Below are 23135 nucleotides of genomic sequence, written 5' to 3' on the forward strand. Positions count from 1 at the left end.
CCTAGCTGAAAGGCGTTAAAGAAAAGCGCTTATGGGAGACAACCCATGTTTTTACCTACAGTACTTTATTTTTATTTTGTGTCTTGGAAGTTGTTTACTACTGTAGCAACCTCTCCTTATCTTAGTTTTGTGTTTTGTTGTGCCAAGGTAGCCGTTGATAGAAAAGTAAGTACTAGATTTGGATTACTGCACAGTTCCAGATTTCTTTGCTGTCACGAATCTGGGTCTACCTCCCTGTAGGTAGCTCAGAAAATTAAGCCAATTTACGTGCATGATCCTCAGATATGTACGCAACTTTCATTCAATTTGAGAATTTTCATTTGAGCAAGTCTGGTGCCATTTTAAAATTCGTCAATACGAACTGTTCTATTTTGACAGATTCTGCCTTTTATTTCGCATTGCCTCTTTTGCTATGTTGGATGAATTTCTTTGATCCACTAATGTCTAGTAGCATTATGCAATGTCCAGAAGTGTTAAGAATGATTGTGTCACCTCTGAATATGTCAATTTATATTGTGCACTAACCCTCTAATGAGTTGTTTCGAGTTTGGTGTGGAGGAAGTTTTCAAGGATCAAGAGAGGAGTATGATGCAACATGATCAAGGAGAGTGAAAGCTCTAAGCTTGGGGATGCCCCGGTGGTTCACCCCTGCATATATCAAGAAGACTCAAGCGTCTAAGCTTGGGGATGCCCAAGGCATCCCCTTCTTCATCGACAACATTATCAGGTTCCTCCCCTGAAACTATATTTTTATTCCATCACATCTTATGTGCTTTTTCTTGGAGCATCGGTTTGTTTTTGTTTTTTGTTTTCTTTGAATAAAATGGATCCTAGCATTCACTTTATGGGAAAGAGACACGCTCCGCTGTAGCATATGGACAAGTATGTCCTTGGTTTCTACTCATAGTATTCATGGCGAAGTTTCTCCTTCGTTAAATTGTTATATGGTTGGAATTGGAAAATGATACATGTAGTAATTGCTATTAATGTCTTGGGTAATGTGATACTTGGCAATTGTTGTGCTCATGATTAAGCTCTTGCATCATATGCTTTGCACCCATTAATGAAGAAATACATAGAGCATGCTAAAATTTGGTTTGCATATTTAGTTTCTCTAAGGTCTAGATAATTTCTAGTATTGAGTTTGAACAACAAGGAAGACGGTGTAGAGTCTTATAATGTTTTCAATATGTCTTTTATGTGAGTTTTGCTGCACCGGTTCATCCTTGTGTTTGTTTCAAATAAGCCTTGCTAGCCTAAACCTTGTATCGAGAGGGAATACTTCTCATGCATCCAAAATACTTGAGCCAACCACTATGCCATTTGTGTCCACCATACCTACCTACTACATGGTATTTTCCGCCATTCCAAAGTAAATTGCTTGAGTGCTACCTTTAAAATTCCATCATTCACCTTTGCAATATATAGCTCATGGGACAAATAGCTTAAAAACTATTGTGGTATTGAATATGTAATTATGCACTTTATCTCTTATTAAGTTGCTTGTTGTGCGATAACCATGTTCACTGGGGACGCCATCAACTATTTATTGTTGAATTTCATGTGAGTTGCTATGCATGTCCGTCTTGTCTGAAGTAAGAGAGATCTACCACCTTATGGTTAAGCATGCATATGTTAGAGAAGAACATTGGGCCGCTAACTAAAGCCATGATCCATGGTGGAGGTTTCAGTTTTGGACATATATCCTCAATCTCAAATGAGAAAATTATTAATTGTTGTTACATGCTTATGCATAAAAGAGGAGTCCATTATCTGTTGTCTATGTTGTCCCGGTATGGATGTCTAAGTTGAAGAATAATCAATAGCGAGAAATCCAATGCGACCTTTCTCCTTAGACCTTTGTACAGGCGGCATAGAGGTACCCCTTTGTGACACTTGGTTAAAACAGTGCATTGTGATGATCCGGTAGTCCAAGCTAATTAGGACAAGGTGCGGGCACTATTAGTACACTATGCATGAGGCTTGCAACTTATAAGATATAATTTACATGATGCATATGCTTTATTACTACCGTTGACAAAATTGTTTCATGTTTTCAAAATCAAAGCTCTAGCACAAATATAGCAATCGATGCTTTTCCTCTATGGAGGACCATTCTTTTATTTTCAATGTTGAGTCAGTTCACCTATTTCTCTCCATCTCAAGAAGCAAACACTTGTGTGAACTGTGCATTGATTCCTACATACTTGCTTATTGCACTTATTATATTACTCTATGTTGACAATATCCATGAGATATACATGTTACAAGTTGAAAGCAACCGCTGCAACTTAATCTTCTTTTGTGTTGCTTCAATGCTTTTACTTTGAATTATTGCTTTATGAGTTAACTCTTATGCAAGACTTAATTGATGCTTGTCTTGAAGTGCTATTCATGAAAAGTCTTTGCTTTATGATTCACTTGTTTACTCATGACATATACATTGTTTTGATCGCTGCATTCACTACATATGCTTTACAAATAGTATGATCAAGATTATGATGGCATGTCACTCGAAATTATACGTGTTATCGTTTTACCTGCTCGGGACGAGCAGAACTAAGCTTGGGGATGCTGATACGTCTCCGACGTATCGATAATTTCTTATGTTCCATGCCACATTATTGATGTTATCTACATGTTTTATGCACACTTTATGTCATATTCGTGCATTTTCTGGAACTAACCTATTAACAAGATGCCGAAGTGCCGATTCTTTGTTTCTGCTGTTTTTGGTTTCAGAAATCCTAGTAAGGAAATATTCTCGGAATTGGACGAAATCAAAGCCCAGGGGCCTATTTTTCCACGAAGCTTCCAGAAGTCCGAAGACGAGACGAAGAGGGGCCACGGGGTGGCCAAACCCTAGGGCGGCGCGGCCCCACCCCTGGCCGCGCCGGCCTATGGTGTGGGCCCCCCGTGCCGCCTCTTGACTTGCCCTTCCGCCTACTTAAAGCCTCCGTGACGAAACCCCCAGGACCGAGAGCCACGATACGGAAAACCTTCCAGAGACGCCGCCAACGCCGATCCCATCTCGGGGGATACAGGAGATCGCCTCCGGCACCCTGCCGGAGAGGGGATTCATCTCCCCGAGGACTCTACGCCGCCATGGTCGCCTCCGGTGTGATGTGTGAGTAGTCTACCCCTGGACTATGGGTCCATAGCAGTAGCTAGATGGTTGTCTTCTCCCCATTGTGCTATCATTGTCGGATCTTGTGAGCTGCCTAACATGATCAAGATCATCTATCTGTAATTCTATATGTTGCGTTTGTTGGGATCCGATGAATAGAGAATACTTGTTATGTTGATTATCAAAGTTATATCTACGTGTTGTTTATGATCTTGCATGCTTTCCGTTACTAGTAGATGCTCTGGCCAAGTAGATGCTTGTAACTCCAAGAGGGAGTACTTATGCTCGATAGTGGGTTCATGCCTGCATTGACACAGGGACGGTGAGAAAGTTCTAAGGTTGTGTTGTGCTGTTGCCACTAGGGATAAAACATTGATGCTATGTCTAAGGATGTAGTTGTTGATTACATTACGCACCATACTTAATGCAATTGTCTGTTGCTTTGCAACTTAATACTGGAGGGGGTTCGGATGATAACCTGAAGGTGGACTTTTTAGGCATAGATGCAGTTGGATGGCGGTCTATGTACTTTGTCGTAATGCCCAATTAAATCTCACTATACTCATCATGATATGTATGTGCATGGTCATGCTCTCTTTATTTGTCAATTGCCCAACTGTAATTTGTTCACCCAACATGCTGCTTGTCTTATGGGAGAGACACCTCTAGTGAACTGTGGACCCCGGTCCAATTCTCTTTACTGAAATACAATCTACTGCAATACTTGTTCTACTGTTTTCTGCAAACAATCATCTTCCACACAATACGGTTAATCCTTTGTTACAGCAAGCTGGTGAGATTGACAACCTCACTGTTTCGTTGGGGCAAAGTACTTTGGTTGTGTTGTGCAGGTTCCACGTTGGCGCCGGAATCCCTGGTGTTGCGCCGCACTACATCCCGCCGCCATCAACCTTCAACGTGCTTCTTGGCTCCTCCTGGTTCGATAAACCTTGGTTTCTTTCTGAGGGAAAACTTGCTGCTGTGCGCATCATACCTTCCTCTTGGGGTTCCCAACAAACGTGTGAGTTACACGCCGTCAAGCATATTTTCTGGCGCCGTTGCCGGGGAACTGAAGAAAAGTTACACCACAGAGATCTCTAACTCCCACGTCAACTTTGCGCCAGCAATGGGCCGCCTCAAGCTGACGTCGAAGGAATCCAAGACCTTTGTTCTTGAGGATGAAGCTGATCCTACGTGGGGTTGCCCAGAGTGGGCGATCGTTGGTAAGGTCCTGGCTCCGAATACCTTGCACATACAGACGATCAGATCTGTTGTCAGACCGGCCTGGGGGAACCTTAAAGGTATTAAGGTGCATCCGATGGGACCGAATTTGTTCATTGTTGTCTTTGAATCAGAGACGGATATGCAGAAGGTGATGAGGGGTTCTCCATGGGTCCTGGGTAAGAATGCTATTTTGCTGAAAAGATTTGATCCGTTAGTGGAACCTATGGACATAGTTTTTGATCGCCTGCTGTTGTGGGTGAGGATTCATGGTCTGCCTTTTGCTTTAATGAATTCTGAGAGAGGTTGGAACCTGGCCGAGATGATTGGCGAGGTGGATCACCTGGAAGTGGATGAAGATGGTCGTGCTTGGGGTCCTTTCCTGCGGGCTCGGATCAATGTGGATATATCTGAACCCCTGATGCGATGTATTGGGGTTTTCTCAGCGAGATTAAACAAGACTTTGTACTATGAGGTGAGATATGAGAACTTACCCATGTACTGTTTATCTTGTGGCTTAATTGGGCACTCAGCTGTGGTGTGCCTCCATCCTGCGGAGAGGGATGAGGAGGACAAGTTACCTTGGAGAAATGGCAAAGTATGTGTTCCAGAGGTGAAGAAGAAAGAACGCTCGTTTTCTGGTCAAGGGTCGAACTCAGGCCAAGGATCTAGTACGCAGCCACCCGCCAAGGAGAAGAAGAACAATTAGGTGACCTCCCCTAGCAAACCCCGTAAGCCTAGAGCGAGGAAACAACCGGTGGGGGCTGGAAAAGAAGTTGTGCATGCTGGTGAAAACATCAAGGCCGGGAAGAAGAGGAAACAGACCAGGTATGTCCCAAAGATACCACAGCCTGTGCTTATGATTGAGAATGGGCCAGCAGCAAGTATTCCTCCGGCGGGGACAAGAGATTGTGGTGAAAATTCTGAAGAGGATCCACGGAGTGAGGAGTCACAGAAAAGCCAAAAGAATAGTTCAACTGTTTCAACATCTCGATCGGCGGATCTGGCGGAGGCTGATGAGCAGCCCCGCCGCACACAATGATTTTCCTATGTTGGAACTATCGAGGTTTGGGGTCGGACTCGACAGTGGGCGAGCTTCGTTGGCTCGTCAGGAACTTTCGACCTACCTTCCTTTTTCTGTCGGAGACGAAGTTGAAGGACAAAAGAGTATAGAATTTCATGTGGACAGGTACTCTAGTAGTTTTGCTGTTAGTTGCGAGGGTCTCAGTGGTGGACTCGCGCTTTTCTGGTTGCAGCCTTTCTCGGTCGATCTGAAGGGATTTAACGCACATTGCATCTATGTGGTCATCTCAGGTGATTCTGGAGACAAATGGCGAACAACCTTTGTGTATGGGGAGCCTCGAAGGGATAAACGACACGAATTTTGGCAACTTCTCCGACGTCTTCGGACTGAGTGGGACGGCCCATGGCCGTGTTGTGGTGATTTCAACGAGGCACTTACACATGATGAGCACTATGGCTCTAGTCGGACTCACAAATGCAACTGTTCCGAGAATGCCTTGAGGATTGTCAGCTTGTTGATCTTGGTTTTACTGGGCCTAAATATACTTGTTCGAATAGACAACAAGCGGACACTAATGTGAGGGTGAGGCTTGATCGGGCTGTTGGCAATGGAGCTTTTTCTGCGATATTTGATAACTGCAGAGTGGAGAATGTCATCAGAACAACGTCAGATCACCTAGCTCTAGCTATCTCCTTGGAATCCTTTGCGGCACCGGTGGCTCGGTCTCCGGTTCAGTCAGGATTCAGACTTGAAGCTGCATGGCTTCGCTCTCCCGAGTACAAGGACGTGATGCAGTCAGCGTGGGCGGCAAGCAAACTAGGCACTCCATCGCTCCAGGGTACTTGGGCTTCACTCCATTCGGTTGCGGTTTCACTCAAGAAATGGAGCCAGGAGACCTTTGGGTCCATCAGGAGGAAGATCAAGGGTTTTGAGCGCCAACTCCTTTTCCTCCGCGTCGGGCCATTATGTGATGCCTCTATTAAGGAGGCGCGAGAGATTGAGCTGAAACTCTGTGAGTTGTTTGAAGCAGAGAAAATAATGGCTCGACAACGGTCCCGTGTCGAGTGGCTGAAGGAGGGTGACCGCAACACTTCCTTCTTCCATGCGCGTGCGTCGGCAAGGCATCGCGCAAATACTATCAAGGCCCTGGTTCGTGAGGATGGGTCTCGATGTGACAAGCTACATGAAATCAAAGGTATGGTGGAGAATTTTTATGAATCTCTGCTTACCTCTGAACCTTGTGAAGCTACTGATGTGGTTCTTGAGTCTATCCGTGGAAGAGTTACAGATTATTTGAATGCAGACTTATGTAAAGAGTACACGGATGAAGAAATCAAGATTGCACTCTTTCAAATGGGTCCCACTAAAGCGCCGGGGCCTGATGGTTTCCCGGCTCTCTTCTACCAGACACTGGGACTTCATCAAGGAAGAAATATGTTCGGCTGTGAGGGGTTTTCTGAATGGAGATCCGATTCCTGAGGGACTTTGTGATTCAGTACTGGTGCTGATCCCCAAGGTGACCCATCCTCTCCATCTCAAAAACTTCAGGCCGATTAGTCTATGTAATGTATTATACAAGATTGCCTCCAAGGTTCTTGCCAATCGCTTGAAGCTGTGTTTGCCTGATATCATTTCAGAGCATCAAAGTGCTTTCGTACCGGGGAGGCTCATCACTGATAATGCGCTTATTGCTTATGAGTGTCTGAATACAATTCGGAAACAAAATGCCAAGAGGCCCTTCTTTGCACTGAAGATCGATATGATGAAAGCATATGACAGGGTCGAGTGGCACTATCTGCAAGGATGTTTGAGCAAACTGGGTTTTGCGCCTGCATGGATTAGTTCTGTGATGAGATGTGTCACAGAGGTACGGTATGCAGTTAGAGTAAATGGTGAACTAACTGAACCGGTTGTGCCCACAAGGGGTATTAGGCAGGGGGACCCAATCAGCCCATATCTCTTTTTGCTTCAAACAGAGGGCTGTCTAGTCTGCTTAAGGAGAAGGATGAATCTGGTCAGCTACAAGGTGTTCGTAATGGCAGACTTGGACCACCAATTTCTCACCTCCTTTTTGCTGATGATAGTATATTTTTCTCGAGAAGTGACGACCGTAGTGTCAAGGCTCTCGATGAAACTTTGCAACTGTATTGTGATGGGTCGGGACAGAAGATTAACAGGGAAAAGTCATATATATTTTTTGGCACTCATTGCGATCAGGGCGTTAAACAATCAGTTAAGGATGCGCTGGAAGTACACTCTGAAATTCTCCAGGACACTTATCTTGGGATGCCTACCTTTGTTGGACGTGTTCCCTCAGGATCCTTTCATTTCCTCCAGGACCGGCTGTGGAAAAGAATCATGGGTGCGTCTGATCGCCCCCTTTCAAGATCGGGCAAGGAGGTTTTTATTAAGGCGGTGTTGCAAGCTATACCGGCCTTCATTATGAGTTGCTTTCAAATCCCAGTTACCAATTGTGATCATATGCGAAGGGCTATCGCGGATTTCTTTTGGGGAACGGAAGAGGGCAAGAAGAATATGCACTGGCGCTCCTGGGAGTGGCTTTCTTCTCCTAAACAGTTTGGAGGACTAGGTTTCCGTGACCTGGTACTCTTTAACCAAGCCATGCTTGGCCGTCAGTGCTGGCGTTTACTCACCGAACCTGAATCGCTGTGTGCAAGGGTTTTGAAAGGAAGATATTTCCCTGTAACTGATTTTTGGCATGCAACCAAGCCGCGATCATCTTCCTACACATGTAGAAGCATTCTGTTCGGGAAGGAGTTGATCAAACATGGCATCCGCTGGGGCATTGGCGATGGCAAAAGTACGAGACTTCTGTCTGATCATTGGATTCCAGAGTTAGCTCCGGGCTTTCTTAAACCCCGTGGCCCTTTGCCTGAGGATGCTTCAGTATCTCTGATTATGGACAGTGATCGGATGATCTGGGATATTGACCGTATCCAGACTTTGTTTGATGAGGAGACAATAGTAAAAATCCTTCAAGTCCCCATTAGCAGGCATGGTGGTGAGGGTTTCGCTTCTTGGCCACATACCAAGAACGACGCGTACTCTGTCCGGTCTGCCTACCACCTGGCACGGACGGAGGCTTTTCATCTCGCAAGAAGCATGCCCAAACAGGGGCTTTCATCGACAGCGGAGGACGAATCTCCTCTATGGAAGAAGTTGTGGGCGATCAAAGCTCCAGGAAAAATGAAAATTACTTTATGGCGCTTCATTCATGACTGTCTTCCATCGGGTTATCAATTGAAACATAGACGTATCCCGGCTTCGGACGCCTGTGTGTACTGCGGAAGAGTAGAGCACGCCGTACATACGATGATGTTCTGTCACTTTGCAAGAGATGTCTAGAATGAATTGAAAGCATCCTTTCCGATCAAACTACAGAGGAAGAATTTCATTAATCCTAAGGTTTGGACCTTTGATTTCATCTCTAGGTCCGACCATAGGGGGAACACTTTGGTGGCAGTGGCTTTCTGGCATCTTTGGAGTGCAAGAAATGGGGTGCGCAACGGTGATCATATGAAGAACCCCCGAGAACTGGCCGAGCAAATTAAAGGGTATGTTGACATGATTGAGCTGCACCTATATAAACCTCTCTCTAACCATAGTCGTGATTCCAAATCTTCTGTTGCTAAATGGAGTCCGCCGCCAGAGGGAAAGGTTCAGGTAAATGTAGATGCAGCTATTTTCAAGACCTCCAAGCGAACGGGAGTTGGCGTTGTGATCAGGAACCACAGAGGTATATGCTTGGCTGCTTGCAGCGAGCTCCTTCTTGAGGTTGCAACGCCACAACTTGCTGAAGCACTGGCTGCTAGACGTGCACTGTCTTTCGCTAGCGAGGAGGGTTTTGATAAAGTCGTGTTAGCTTCTGATTGCATGTCAATGATACAGCGCATCAAGTCCACCACCATGGATCGCTCATACATGGGAGTGGTGATCCAGGATATACATAAGATGGCGGCGTCGTTCTCCTCCATCTCTTTCTGTCATGTCCCCCGTAGTCTCAATGAATCGGCACATATTTTAGCCCGCAGGGCTGAGTTGTATGGTTTTATTTCTTTTAGACATGTGATACCGGATTGCATCCGGGAAACTCTCTGTACTGATTATATTTGATCAATAAAGTGCCGAATTTCTCTCAAAAAAAAAAAGCCGCCACCTATCGGAGCGCAGGTGCAAAACTCACCCCACGCAGACCGCAGTCCCCAGACACGCGAGGAGGAGGAAAAGGCGACAAGGGAGCCATGTCGACCGGTGGCGCAGAGGCTGCGGCAGCGGCGGCGGCGGAGGGGATGGCGTCGGAGGCGTACCTGGCGCGCAACGCCGTGCGGGAGGCGCGGGAGCTGGTGGCGGAGCTCTGCCGCCACTTCTACCTACAGGGCTGGGTCACCGGCACCGGCGGCAGCATCACCGTCAAGGCCAACGACCCAGCCGTGCCCCTCGCGCAGCAGCTCGTCATGTCACCGTCAGGTACCTAACTTCTCTTCTGTTCCTTGCTTACGTTAGCCTGGCCTCACGGTGAACGAGCCCAACCTGTTCGATGAATTGTTAAGCTGGGGTGCGAGTTCCCACTCTCCCTGTTCTCCTGTTCTGTTCCTTGATTCAGTTAGCCTGATCTCACGGTAAATAAACCCAAACTATTCGATTGATGCTGTTGCCTTTGTGTCGAGTTCGCGCTTGCTCGTTCCGCTCAGTGTTTTACTAGGCGAAGTGAACTTTTATTATGAGTGTGCGGTGGTTCAACTGATGTTCTTTCTTATCGTCACTGACTTGTTTGCACGACTAATACTAGCTTGCACTAACCTCCCCGATAAGTGAAATGCGAATTGAAAACCAATTCTTAGAATTTTCCCCTACCTTGTGTAGTAGGCCTCTGTTTTCTTTTAAAGATGTGTTTGGGGGCACTCGACACTTTTAGACATAGTTGTCTTCAGTATTGTTGCACTCTGAAGAAACTTTGATTATAAGTACCTCTTCAGACTTTCAACATATGCTACAACACTATATGCTTCACATCGAGGTAATTGCACCACAGGTACAAGAACTTGCATCGTATGTGCATTTTCATACAACATCTTCCAAAACGTGTTCCACTCATACAAGAACTTGTCCAATATGTGCACAGTTCATACAATTGAATGTGGTGTCGACACGTGGCAGTTTGGAGGCGGGAGAGGAAGTTTTGCATCGCAACGTTTCAGAAACTGGATAATTACGAAGAGGTCCTCCCACCTCTCTGTATAACGACCGCGCAGAAATCACGCGCAGGACGTTGCCTTCCTTCTTTCTCTTCGTCGTGGGTGGCGAGGACGCAGCCGAGTTCGTGGGCGGCGGCGGCGGACATGGCGGACGATCCACGCCGGCGAGAGTGGCGAGACGAACCTCCGTGATTGCTTTGATACGCGTACAGCACGCGTCCGTTGGGAACCCCAAGAGGAAGGTGTGATGCGTACAGCGGCAAGTTTTCCCTCAGTAAGAAACCAAGGTCTATCGAACCAGTAGGACCCAAGAAGCACATTGAAGGTTGATGGCGGCGGAGTGTAGTGCGGCGCAACACCAGGGATTCCGGCGCCAACGTGGAACCTGCACAACACAACCAAATTACTTTGCCCCAACGTGACAGTGAGGTTGTCAATCTCATCGGCTTGCTGTAACAAAGGATTAGATGTATAGTGTGGATGATGATGTTTGCAGAAAACAGTAGAACGAGTATTGCAGTAGATTGTATTCGATGTAAAAGAATGGACCGGGGTCCACAGTTCACTAGTGGTGTCTCTCCGATAAGAATAAGCATGTTGGGTGAACAAATTATAGTTGGGCAATTGACAAATAAAGAGGGCATGACCATGCACATACATGTTATGATGAGTAGTGTGAGATTTAATTGGGCATTACGACAAAGTACATAGACCGCTATCCAGCATGCATCTATGCCTAAAAAGTCCACCTTCAGGTTATCATCCGAACCCCCTACAGTATTAAGTTGCAAACAACAGACAATTGCATTAAGTATGGTGCGTAATGTAATCAATAAATACATCCTTAGACATAGCATTGATGTTTTATCCCTAGTGACAAAAGCACATCCACAACCTTAGAACTTTCTGTCACTGTCCCAGATTTAATGGAGGCATGAACCTACTATCGAGCATAAATACTCCCTCTTGGAGTTACAAGCAAAAACTTGACCAGAGCCTCTACTAGCAACGGAGAGCATGCAAGATCATAAACAACACATAGATGATAGATTGATAATCAACATAACATAGCATTCACTATTCATCAGATCCCAACAAACGCAACATATAGCATTATAGATAGATGATCTTGATCATGTTAGGCAGCTCACAAGATCCAACAATGATAGCACAATTAGGAGAAGACGACCATCTAGCTACTGCTATGGACCCATAGTCCAGGGGTGAACTACTCACACATCACTCCGGAGGCGACCATGGCGGTGAAGAGTCCTCCGGGAGATGATTCCCCTCTCCGGCAGGGTGCTGGAGGCGATCTCCTGAATCCCCCGAGATGGGATTGGCGGCGGTGGCGTCTCTGGAAGGTTTTCCGTATCGTGGCTCTCGGTACTGGGGTATTCGCGACGAAGACATTAAGTAGGTGGAAGGGCGGAGTCGGAGGGCTGACGGGGGCCCCACACGCTAGGGCCACGCGGGCCCCCCTGGGCCGCGCCGCCCTAGTGTGGCGGCGCCTCGTCGCCCCACTTCGGTTCCCTTTCGGTGTTCTGAAAGCTTCGTGGAAAAATAGGCCCCTGGGCGTTGATTTTGTCCAATTCCGAGAATATTTCCTTACTAGGATTTCTGAAACCAAAAACAGCAGAAAACAGCAACTGGCTCTTCGGCATCTTGTTAATAGGTTAGTGCCGGAAAATGCATAAATATGACATAAAGTATGTATAAAACATGTAGGTATTGTCATAAAACAAGCATGGAGCATAAGAAATTATCGATACGTTGGAGACGTATAAGCATCCCCAAGCTTAGTTCCTACTCGTCCCGAGTAGGTAAACGATAACAAAGATAATTTCTGAAGTGACATGCCATCATAATCTTGATCAATACTATTGTAAGCATATGTAATGAATGCAGCGATCCAAAGCAATGGTAAAGATAATGAGTAAACAATTGAATCATATAACAAAGACTTTTCATGAATAGTACTTTCAAGACAAGCATCAATAAGTCTTGCATAAGAGTTAACTCATAAAGCAATAAATTCATAGTAAAGGCATTGAAGCAACACAAAGGAAGATTAAGTTTCAGCGGTTGCTTTCAACTTGTAACATGTATATCTCATGGATAGTTGTCAACATAAAGTAATATGATGAATGCAAATATGCAAGTATGTAAGAATCAATGCACAGTTAACACAAGTGTTTGCTTCTTGAGATGGGAGGAAATAGGTAAACTGACTCAACATAAAAGTAGAAGAATAGCCCTTCGAAGAGGGAAGCATCGATTGCTATATTTGTGCTAGAGCTTTTATTTTGAAAACATAGAGAGCATAAAAGTAAAGTTTTGAGAGGTGTTTGTTGTTGTCAACGAATGGTAGTGAACACTCTAACCCCCTTGCCAGACAAACCTTCAAAGAGCGGCTCCCATGAAACATTTTTATTTTTGGGTGGCACTCCTTCCAACCTTTGCTTTCACAAACCATGGCTAACCGAATCCTCGGGTGCCTGCCAACAATCTCATACCATGAAGGAGCGCCTTTTTATTTTAGTTTTGTTCAGATGACACTCCTCCCCACCTTTGCTTTCTCAAGCCATGGCAACCGAATCCTCGGGTGTCGTCCAACAATCACATACCATGGAGGAGTGTCTATTTTTGTAAAATTATGAAGGTTAATTAATTTGGGACTGGAAATCCCATTGCCAGCTCTTTTTGCAAAGTTATTGGATAAGCGGATGAAGCCACTAGTCCATTGGTGAAAGTTGCCCAACAAGATTGAAAGATAAACACCACATACTTCCTCATGAGCTATAAAACATTGACACAAATCAGAGGTGATAAATTTTGAATTGTTTAAAGGTAGCACTCAAGCAATTTACTTTGGAATGGCGGAGAAATACCATGTAGTAGGTAGGTATGGTGGACACAAATGGCATAGTTATTTGGCTCAAGGATTTGGATGCACGAGAAGTAATCCCTCTCAATACAAGGCTTAGGCTAGCAAGGTTATTTGAAGCAAACACAAGTATGAACCGATACAGCAAAACTTACATAAAAACATATTGCAAGCATTATAAGACTCTACACTGTCATCCTTGTTGCTCAAACTCTTACTAGAAAATATCTAGACTTTAGAGAGACCAATCATGCAAACCAAATTTCAACAAGCTCTATGTATTTCTTCACTAATAGGTGCAAAGTATATGATGCAAGAGCTTAAACATGATCCTTATGAGCACAACAATTGCCAAGTATAAAATTATTCAAGACATTCTACCAATTACTACATGTAGCATTTCCCGTTTCCAACCATATAACAATTAACGAAGCAGTTCAACCTTCGCCATGAACATTATGAGTAAAGCCAAGGACATAAGTGTTCATATGAAACAGCGGAGCGTGTCTCTCTCCCACACAATGAATGCTAGGATCCAACTTTATTCAAAAAAAAAATCAAAAACAAACAAAAAAAACATGCAGACGCTCCAAGTAAAGCGCATAAGATGTGACGGAAGAAAAATGTAGTTTCACTAGAGGAACCTGATAATGTTGTCGATGAAGAAGGGGATGCCTTGGGCATCCCCAAGCTTAGATGCTTGAGTCTTCTTGAAATATGCAGGGATGAACCACCGGGGCATCCCCAAGCTTAGATGCTTGAGTCTTCTTGAAATATGCAGGGATGAACCACCGGGGCATCCCCAAGCTTAGAGCTTTCACTCTCCTTGATCATATTGTATCATCCTCCTCTCTTGATCCTTGAAAACTTCCTCCACACCAAACTCAAAACAACTCATTAGAGGGTTAGTGCATAATCAAAATTCACATGTTCAGAGGTGACATAATCATTCTTAACACTTCTGGACATTGCACAAAGCTACTGAAAGTTAATGGAACAAAGAAATCCATCAAGCATAGCAAAACAGGCAATGTAAAATAAAAGGCAGAATCTGTCAAAACAGAACAGTCCTTAAAGACGAATTTTTAAGAGGCACCAGACTTGCTCAAATGAAAATGCTCAAATTGAATGAAAGTTGCGTACATATCTGAGGATCACTCACGTTAATTGGCAGAATTTTCTGAGTTACTTACAGAGAATTCAACCCAGATTCGTGACAGCAATAAATCTATTTCTGCGCAGTAATCCAAATCTAGTATGAACCTTACTATCAAAGACTTTACTTGGCACAACAATGCAAAAAAATTAAGATAAGGAGAGGTTACTACAGTAGTAACAACTTCCAAGACTCAAATATAAACAAAAGTGTTGTAGTAAAATCATGGGTTGTCTCCCATAAGCGCTTTTCTTTAACTCCTTTCAGCTAGGCGCAGAAAGTGTGTATCAAGTATTATCAAGAGACGAAGCATCAACACCATAATTTGTTCTAATGATAGAATCAAAAGGTAACTTCATTCTCTTTCTAGGGAAGTGTTCCATATCTTTCTTGAGAGGAAATTGTTATTTAATATTACCTTCCTTCATATCAATAATAGCACCAACAGTTCGAAGAAAAGGTCTTCCCAATATAATGGGACAAGATGCATTGCATTCAATATCCAAGACAACAAAATCAACGGGGACAAGGTTATTGTTAACCGTAATGCGAACATTATCAACCCTTCCCAAAGGTTTCTTTGTAGAGTTATCAGCAAGATTAACATCCAAATAACAATTTTTCAATGGTGGCAAGTCAAGCATGTTATAGATTTTCCTAGGAATAACGGAAATACTTGCACCAAGATCACATAAAGCATTACAATCAAAATCATTGACCTTCATCTTAATGATGGGCTCCCAACCATCCTCTAACTTCCTAGGAATAGAAGTTTCAAGTTTTAGTTTCTCTTCTCTTGCTTTTATGAGAGTATTTGTAATATGTTTTGTAAAGGCCAAATTTATAGCACTAGCATCAGGACTTTTAGCAAGTTTTTGTAAGAACTTTATAACTTCAGAGATGTGACAATCATCAAAATCTAAACCATTATGATCTAAAGCAATGGGATCATTATCCCCAACATTAGAAAAAATTTCAGCAGTTTTATCACAGGCAATTTCAGCAGTTTTAGCAGTTTCAGGCAGTTTTTCACGTTTTGCATTAGAAGTGGAAACATTGCCAACACCAATTATTTTACCATTGATAGTAGGAGGTGCAGCAACATGTGAAGCATTAACATTACTAGTGGTGGTAATAGTCCAAACTTTAGCTACATTGTTATCTTTAGCATTTTCTTCTTTCTCCCACCTAGCACGCAATTCAGCCATCAATCTTATATTCTCATTAATTCTAACTTGGATGGCGTTTGCTGTAGCAAATGACTTAATATCTTTATTTTCATTAGGCATAACTTTCGATTTCAAAAGATCAACATCAGCAGCAAGACTATCAACTTTAGAAGCAAGCATATCAATTTTCCCAAGCTTTTCTTCAACAGCTTTGTTAAAAGCAGTTTGTGTACTAATAAATTCTTTAAGCATGGCTTCAAGACCAGAGGGTGTATTCCTATTATTGTTGTAAGAATTCCCATAAGAATTACCATAACCATTACCATTATTATAAGGATATGGCCTATAGTTGTTACTAGAATTGTTCCGATAAGCATTGTTGTTGAAATTATTATTTTTAATGAAGTTCACATCAACATGTTCTTCTTGGGCAACCAATGAAGCTAACGGAACATTATTAGGATCAACATTTGTCCTACCATTCACAAGCATAGACATAATAGCATCAATCTTATCACTCAAGGAGGAGGTTTCTTCGACAGAATTTACCTTCTTACCTTGTGGAGCTCTTTCCGTGTGCCATTCAGAGTAATTAATCATCATATTATCAAGAAGCTTTGTTGCGTCGCCTAGAGTGATGGACATAAAAGTATCTCCAGCAGCTGAATCCAATAGGTTCCGCGAAGAAAAATTCGGTCCTGCATAAAAGGTTTGGATGATCATCCAAGTAGTCAGTCCATGGGTTGGGCAATTTTTAACCAAAGATTTCATTCTTTCCCATGCTTGGGCAACATGCTCATTATCCAATTGTTTAAAATTCATTATGCTACTTCTCAAAGATATAATTTTAGCAGGAGGATAATATCTACCAATAAAAGCATCCTTACATTTAGTCCATGAATCAATACTATTCTTAGGCAAAGATAGCAACCAATCTTTAGCTCTTCCTCTTAATGAGAAAGGAAACAATTTTAATTTTATAATGTCACCATCTACATCCTTATACTTTTGCATTTCACATAGTTCAACAAAATTATTGAGATGGGCAGCAGCATCATCAGAACTAACACCAGAAAATTGCTCTCTCATGACAAGATTTAGTAAAGCAGGTTTAATTTCAAAGAATTTTGCTGTAGTAGCAGGTGGAGCAATAGGTGTGCATAAGAAATCATTATTATTTGTGGTTGTGAAGTCACACAACTTAGTATTTTCAGGAGTACCCATTTTAGCAACAGTAAATAAAGCAAACTAGATAAAGTAAATGCAAGTAACTAATTTTTTGTGTGTTTTTAATATGGAGATTGCAAACAAGACAGTAAATAAAGTAAAGCTAGCAACTAATTTTTTTGTGTTTTGATATAATGCAGCAAACAAAGTAGTAAATAAAATAAAGCAAGACAAAAACAAAGTAAAGAGATTGGAAGTGGAGATTCCCCTTGCAGCGTGTCTTGATCTCCCCGGCAACGGCGCCAGAAAATCTTGATTGCTTTGATACGCGTACAGCACGCGTCCGTTGGGAACCCCAAGAGGAAGGTGTGATGCGTACAGCGGCAAGTTTTCCCTCAGTAAGAAACCAAGGTTTATCGAACCAGTAGGAGCCAAGAAGCACGTTGAAGGTTGATGGCGGCGGAGTGTAGTGCGGCGCAACACCAGGGATTCCGGCGCCAACGTGGAACCTGCACAACACAACCAAATTACTTTGCCCCAACGTGACAGTGAGGTTGTCAATCTCACCGGCTTGCTGTAACAAAGGATTAGATGTATAGTGTGGATGATGATGTTTACAGAAAACAGTAGAACGAGTATTGCAGTAGATTGTATTCGATGTAAAAGAATGGACCGGGGTCCACAGTTCACTAGTGGTGTCTCTCCGATAAGAATAAGCATGTTGGGTGAACAAATTACAGTTGGGCAATTGACAAATAAAGAGGGCATGACCATGCACATACATGTTATGATGAGTAGTGTGAGATTTAATTGGGCATTACGACAAAGTACATAGACCGCTATCCAGCATGCATCTATGCCTAAAAAGTCCACCTTCAGGTTATCATCCGAACCCCCTCCAGTATTAAGTTGCAAACAACAGACAATTGCATTAAGTATGGTGCGTAATGTAATCAATAAATACATCCTTAGACATAGCATTGATGTTTTATCCCTAGTGGCAACAGCACATCCACAACCTTAGAACTTTCTATCACTGTCCCAGATTTAATGGAGGCATGAACCCACTATCGAGCATAAATACTCCCTCTTGGAGTTACAAGCAAAAACTTGGCCAGAGCCTCTACTAGCAACGGAGAGAATGCAAGATCATAAACAACACATAGATGATAGATTGATAATCAACATAACATAGCATTCACTATTCATCGGATCCCAACAAACGCAACATATAGCATTACAGATAGATGATCTTGATCATGTTAGGCAGCTCACAAGATCCAACAATGATAGCACAATTAGGAGAAGACGACCATCTAGCTACTGCTATGGACCCATAGTCTAGGGGTGAACTACTCACACATCACTCCGGAGGCGACCATGGCGGTGAAGAGTCCTCCGGGAGATGATTCCTCTCTCCGGCAGGGTGCCGGAGGCGATCTCCTGAATCCCCCGAGATGGGATTGGCGGTGGCGGCGTCTCTGGAAGGTTTTCCGTATCATGGCTCTCGGTACTGGGGTATTCGCGACGAAGACTTTAAGTAGGCAGAAGGGCGGTGTCGGAGGGCTGACGAGGGCCCCACACGCTAGTGCCGTGCGGGCCCCCTGGGCCGCGCCGCCCTAGTGTGGCAGCGCCTCGTCGCCCCACTTCGGTTCCCTTTCGGTGTTCTGGAAGCTTCGTGGAAAAATAGGCCCCTGGGCGTTGATTTCGTCCAATTCCGAGAATATTTCCTTACTAGGATTTCTGAAACCAAAAACAGCAGAAAACAGCAACTGGCTCTTCGGCATCTTGTTAATAGGTTAGTACCGGAAAATGCATAAATATGATATAAATTATGTATAAAACATGTAGGTATTATCATAAAACAAGCATGGAACATAAGAAATTATCGATACGTTGGAGACGTATCACTCCGCAGTATGGTACGTCTCGTGGCCGTCCTCGTTTTCTGTTTCTCCTCTTCTTCTCTGTGTTTCTCGTCCACGGCCATGGATTTTCGTGGGGCCGATCTAGCCATGTGTGGACGATTAGCTGCGCAAAATCAGTGGGAGACGCCGTTGTACTGCTTAGGGATAGGTTTGGGCAAGGTTTTGGTCGAGATGGTAGGTGTTCATGTAAGGCGCCAGTAAATTTTGATCGGAAAAGCTGTGATTTTGTGTGATGAAGAAGTCGAATCAGCTCGGACCAATGCATCTACTCCATTGGTGTTATTGTGTTTGCAACAATGTAGCAGTAATCCATCTAGTTTATGAAGTTTAGGTCCAAATCGAAGCTGCACAAGTTAACTGAATATGAGGACTCAATTTTGTACTGAATTTTAACTGAAAATGTAGAGGTGGAAAAGCTGCCATTTTTTATGATGAATAAGTCGAATCAGCTCGGACCAATGCATCTACTCCATTGCTGCTATTGTGTTTGTAACAATGTAGCAGTAATCCATCATGTTTTATGAAGTTTAGGTCCAAATGGAAGCTGCACAAGTTAACTGAATTTTAACACTTGCATTTTTAACTGAATTTTGACACTTGAGCTGAATCCTGCAGATGATCCAGATAGATTTACTGTTGAGTTTGAGCACAATGGGTTTTTCTGTGGTCTGAAGGAGCATTTGGAGTACATTGGTGGGACTGTGGATTTCTTTGACAATTGCAACACTGATACTTTCTCACTTCTCTGGCTTGTGGATTTTCTTAAGCAAGGAGGGAATGAAATGACAGAGAGAACAAAGTTCTACTGGTGTGTTCCTGGGACTGACATGAGAGATGGATTGTGTCTCATTGAGAATGATGGTGACATTCTTGCAATGATGGCAGTTGTGAGAGAGGTGAAGACACTGTCAGTTATGGTTGATCACAACAATTTCTTGCAGGGGCTGAGGACAGATGTTGTGGTGCCAATTCCAAGGAAATACACTGGAGGTGGAGATGAAACATAGCAAGAGAAAGAGATTGTTGATGAAGAACCTATGTCATATGCATGTCTGTCATTAGGAGAGTTACAAAGTGAGGATGAGGATGATGTTGACACTGACAGTGACTTCTATGACAGTGATTATGATGCTGAAGATGGTGATGATGATCTGTTTGCAGACAACATTGACAAAGATGTTAATGACCACAATGAGTGCACAGACATTGTTGAGTTTGAGGATGATGCTGGGCTTGACCATGATAATCTGAAACTGAGCAATGAGCAGCAGAAGCTTTTGGAATACAGGTTCAAAGAATTCAATCCTGAAGTAGACATGGCAACCCCTGTCTTCAAAGTTGGAATGTTATTTTCTAGCATGGCTGAATTGCTTGTTGCAGAGCAGATAGACTCCAAGTGGACAAGCTTGTGCATAGCTGTTATAGCATAGACACATTCAAGAAAGCTTATGCATACAATTTGACTCCTCTTAGATCCAGGGTTCATTGGGAAAAAATGAATGCACCAATTGTGCATCCTCCAATCTACACAGAGGTCATGGGAAGACCAAAGAAGAACAGAAGGAAAACTCCAGAGGAGAAGGAGCAACATGGAGTCAAATCCATCACAAGAGCAGGTGTGACTATGCAATGCTCTGTGTGTGGAAACCCCAACCATAATAAAAAAAGGACATTCCAAGTGGGTATTGGATAACCTAAATGGAGCTACCAATGTGGAAGATGATGATGTGGATGATCCTTCTGTCATGCAACACTTAATGCCTATCACTACTGACCCTAGAAATGATCCAATGCATCAAATGAGAACACTGGTGCATCAAATGGGCCAAGAGGTAACTCCATGATCCATTACCAATTTTTCAATCTATGTTATTTGATTCAATGTTTCCCTGTACCAATGTGTCAACCAATGTTTCAACAGGCAGCAGCTCACTTCCCTATACCAAGAGTGCAACAACCATTACCTAAAGAAAGTGCCTTTGTAGTGTCTGCAAGAGAGGAACTACCACCTACAAGGCTAACCACTGCAAGTGCAAGTGCAAGAGGAAGAGGAGGAGGAAGAGAAGCTGGAAGAGGCAGAGCTAATGCACAAGCAGATAGAGGAAGAGCAAGAGGAAGAGGAGGAGGAAGACAAGCTGGCAGAGGAGGTGCAAGTGCAAGAGGAAGAGGAGCTGGCAGAGGAGGAGCAAGTGAAACAGGAAGAGGAAAAGGAAGGAAAAGAAAAGAGCCAAATATGGCAGAGGAGGCCACTTCATCACAACCAACTGTGCCAACTGCATCAAATGCAAGAAGAAGAGGTTACAACACAGGTCTAGGATCAACCTACTACTTGCTTTTTGGTGATGAGCAACCCAGAAATGAGCAACCTAGAAATGAGTTGCCTGATTTGAATGAGGCATTCCCAAGTGACAATCCTGAAGAAATTCCAATTAGTCAGACAGCACCTCAGTGATGAATTTGTAATGTTCTAACTGAATGATGTTTAGGATCATATTTATATTTCTAAACACTTGAATGCTATCAGTGCTACTGAAATGATGTTTGAACCCTACAATTTGTCTTCCTCTGTTACTGATGCCTGAATTTAAAGCAAGTACTTGTTGGAATTGAAGCAAAGATTCATATTTATTCCATAAACATAGTTGGTTACAAGCATGGTTTTCATCTAAACAAGCATGGTTACCACCTACATTTCCCAATTCTATCTCACACTGATCATAGCAACAAGCACTCAGCAGACAGAGAACAAGCACACAATTACATATTCCCTCCAATCCCTCCTTCTAAGCTCCTGCCTATGTTTCTTCAACAATTTCTTGTTCTCTACCTTCCTCATCTCTAGCTTTAGCTCCATCAGCAGCAATGAATTCTCCTCTTGCAGTTTCTTCTTCTGCTTGTAAGAACAAACATCAACCAAGTCAGAAACTGAATTTCAGTTAACACACCAATTTCAGTTAACACAGAAAATTAACTCACCAGTGTAGATGGAGACGATGATCCTCCTGCTGTCGATGACTCCATTGCCCAACCATCGTCATTCTTCCAGAAGTACTCACCTGTGATCGTCGCCCACGGATCTCCCTCCTTCCAGATGCGCATGTCCTCCTCCTTCAGTTTGCTGGGGGTGGTGGCGGGGGAGGCTGCCGCAGGCTGGCCACCTGAGCCTCCATGGCGCCAATCTGCTCCTCCAGGCTGACATTGCTTGGAATTGCCGGCCGCCAGCCATTGGGCTCTGCCATGGCCGCCCTCTCCTCCTCCGATGCTAGGCAGCAGTACAGCAGCATGTACTTCTGGACCAGCTTCTCGTACCTCCATTGCCCCTCCTCTGCAACCCTCTCCTCTGTCGCCGCAGTGCTGCCATGGCCTTCCTCCGCCACCGCATGTCGCAGCCCTCCGCGACGGCCACGAGCAGGAGCAGGTGCTGGAGCCACGGGCTTGCCACTCCACCGTGGCCCTCCGCGACGGGCAAACCCTGGCGGCGGCGGCCGGCCCGTGCTGTCCATGCTCCCCTCCCCTTGGTCCGCCATGCATCTAGGGTTCGCCGCCGCAGAGAGGAGAGGAGAGGGGAAAGAGACGAGCGGAGAGGAGAGGAAAGCTTCTGGTCGCGCGCGAATCTCGAATTCTGTAAGGACTTTTCTGCAAAAACGGTTTGACGGTTGACCAGGGATGCGTGGCAGCTCCAGACACCACTTGTACCAACGGTGCACATCCAGGACAAGTTGTTGTACCACCTGAACACACTTTTGAAGGTTTTGTATGAAAATGCACATAGGGTGCAAGTTCTTGTACCTGTGGTGCAATTACCTCCTTCATATCACTAACAAAACTTGTCAACTGATTTTTCTTTAAAATTTCGTCTCTGACACGATTATAGAGTAGTCGTATAATACAATGGTAATGTTATTTTTTAACTTGAGTTGACCATAGGAATGATATGTAGTGTTGTAAGTTCAAAAAAAAGCATATCAGATACTATTCATGTTGATGAGCTTAGAAATATTAGTGACGAGCTGACAACATGAGTCTTTATCTGGTTTAGGCGTGCAGAAGAAGAGGATGGTGGCAGACGACATGTACGTGATGGCAGCAGATGGCAAGATCATTTCTGCACCGCGAGCAAAGCCATGGCCACACAAGCACCCAAAGTGTTCAGACTGCGCACCTCTGTTCATGAAGGTCGTCAGGATTTCCTTTGTTTTATTCGTTCTGCCGTTTCAGATTCCCTTTGCATGTTGTATGA

At 43.8% G+C, this 23135-nt stretch overlaps 2 protein-coding genes across 2 annotated transcripts in view; both read left to right on the forward strand.

The window, feature by feature from the left end:
* The first annotated feature begins 4253 nt into the window (after nt 1-4253).
* Nucleotides 4254-8738, forward strand: LOC139838138 (uncharacterized). Its single transcript, XM_071827498.1, has 7 exons — nt 4254-4776; nt 4882-4946; nt 5663-5788; nt 5883-6567; nt 6619-6756; nt 7010-7244; nt 7349-8738. The coding sequence occupies exons 1-7, from the start codon at nt 4254-4256 to the stop codon at nt 8736-8738; spliced, it is 3162 nt and encodes a 1053-aa protein (XP_071683599.1).
* Nucleotides 8739-9621: 883 nt separating this feature from the next.
* The window catches only part of LOC127344746 (probable bifunctional methylthioribulose-1-phosphate dehydratase/enolase-phosphatase E1), a 93930-nt gene continuing 80416 nt past the window's right edge, over nt 9622-23135 (forward strand). The window contains exons 1-2 of the mRNA XM_071828445.1: nt 9622-9860; nt 22935-23071. Coding sequence (XP_071684546.1) covers nt 9635-9860; nt 22935-23071 — 363 coding nt within the window. The 5' untranslated portion in view covers nt 9622-9634. The remainder of the gene's footprint in view (nt 9861-22934; nt 23072-23135) is intronic.

Source organism: Lolium perenne, chromosome 3, assembly GCF_019359855.2.
Source record: "Lolium perenne isolate Kyuss_39 chromosome 3, Kyuss_2.0, whole genome shotgun sequence".
In the NCBI taxonomy this organism is placed as follows: domain Eukaryota; kingdom Viridiplantae; phylum Streptophyta; class Magnoliopsida; order Poales; family Poaceae; genus Lolium; species Lolium perenne.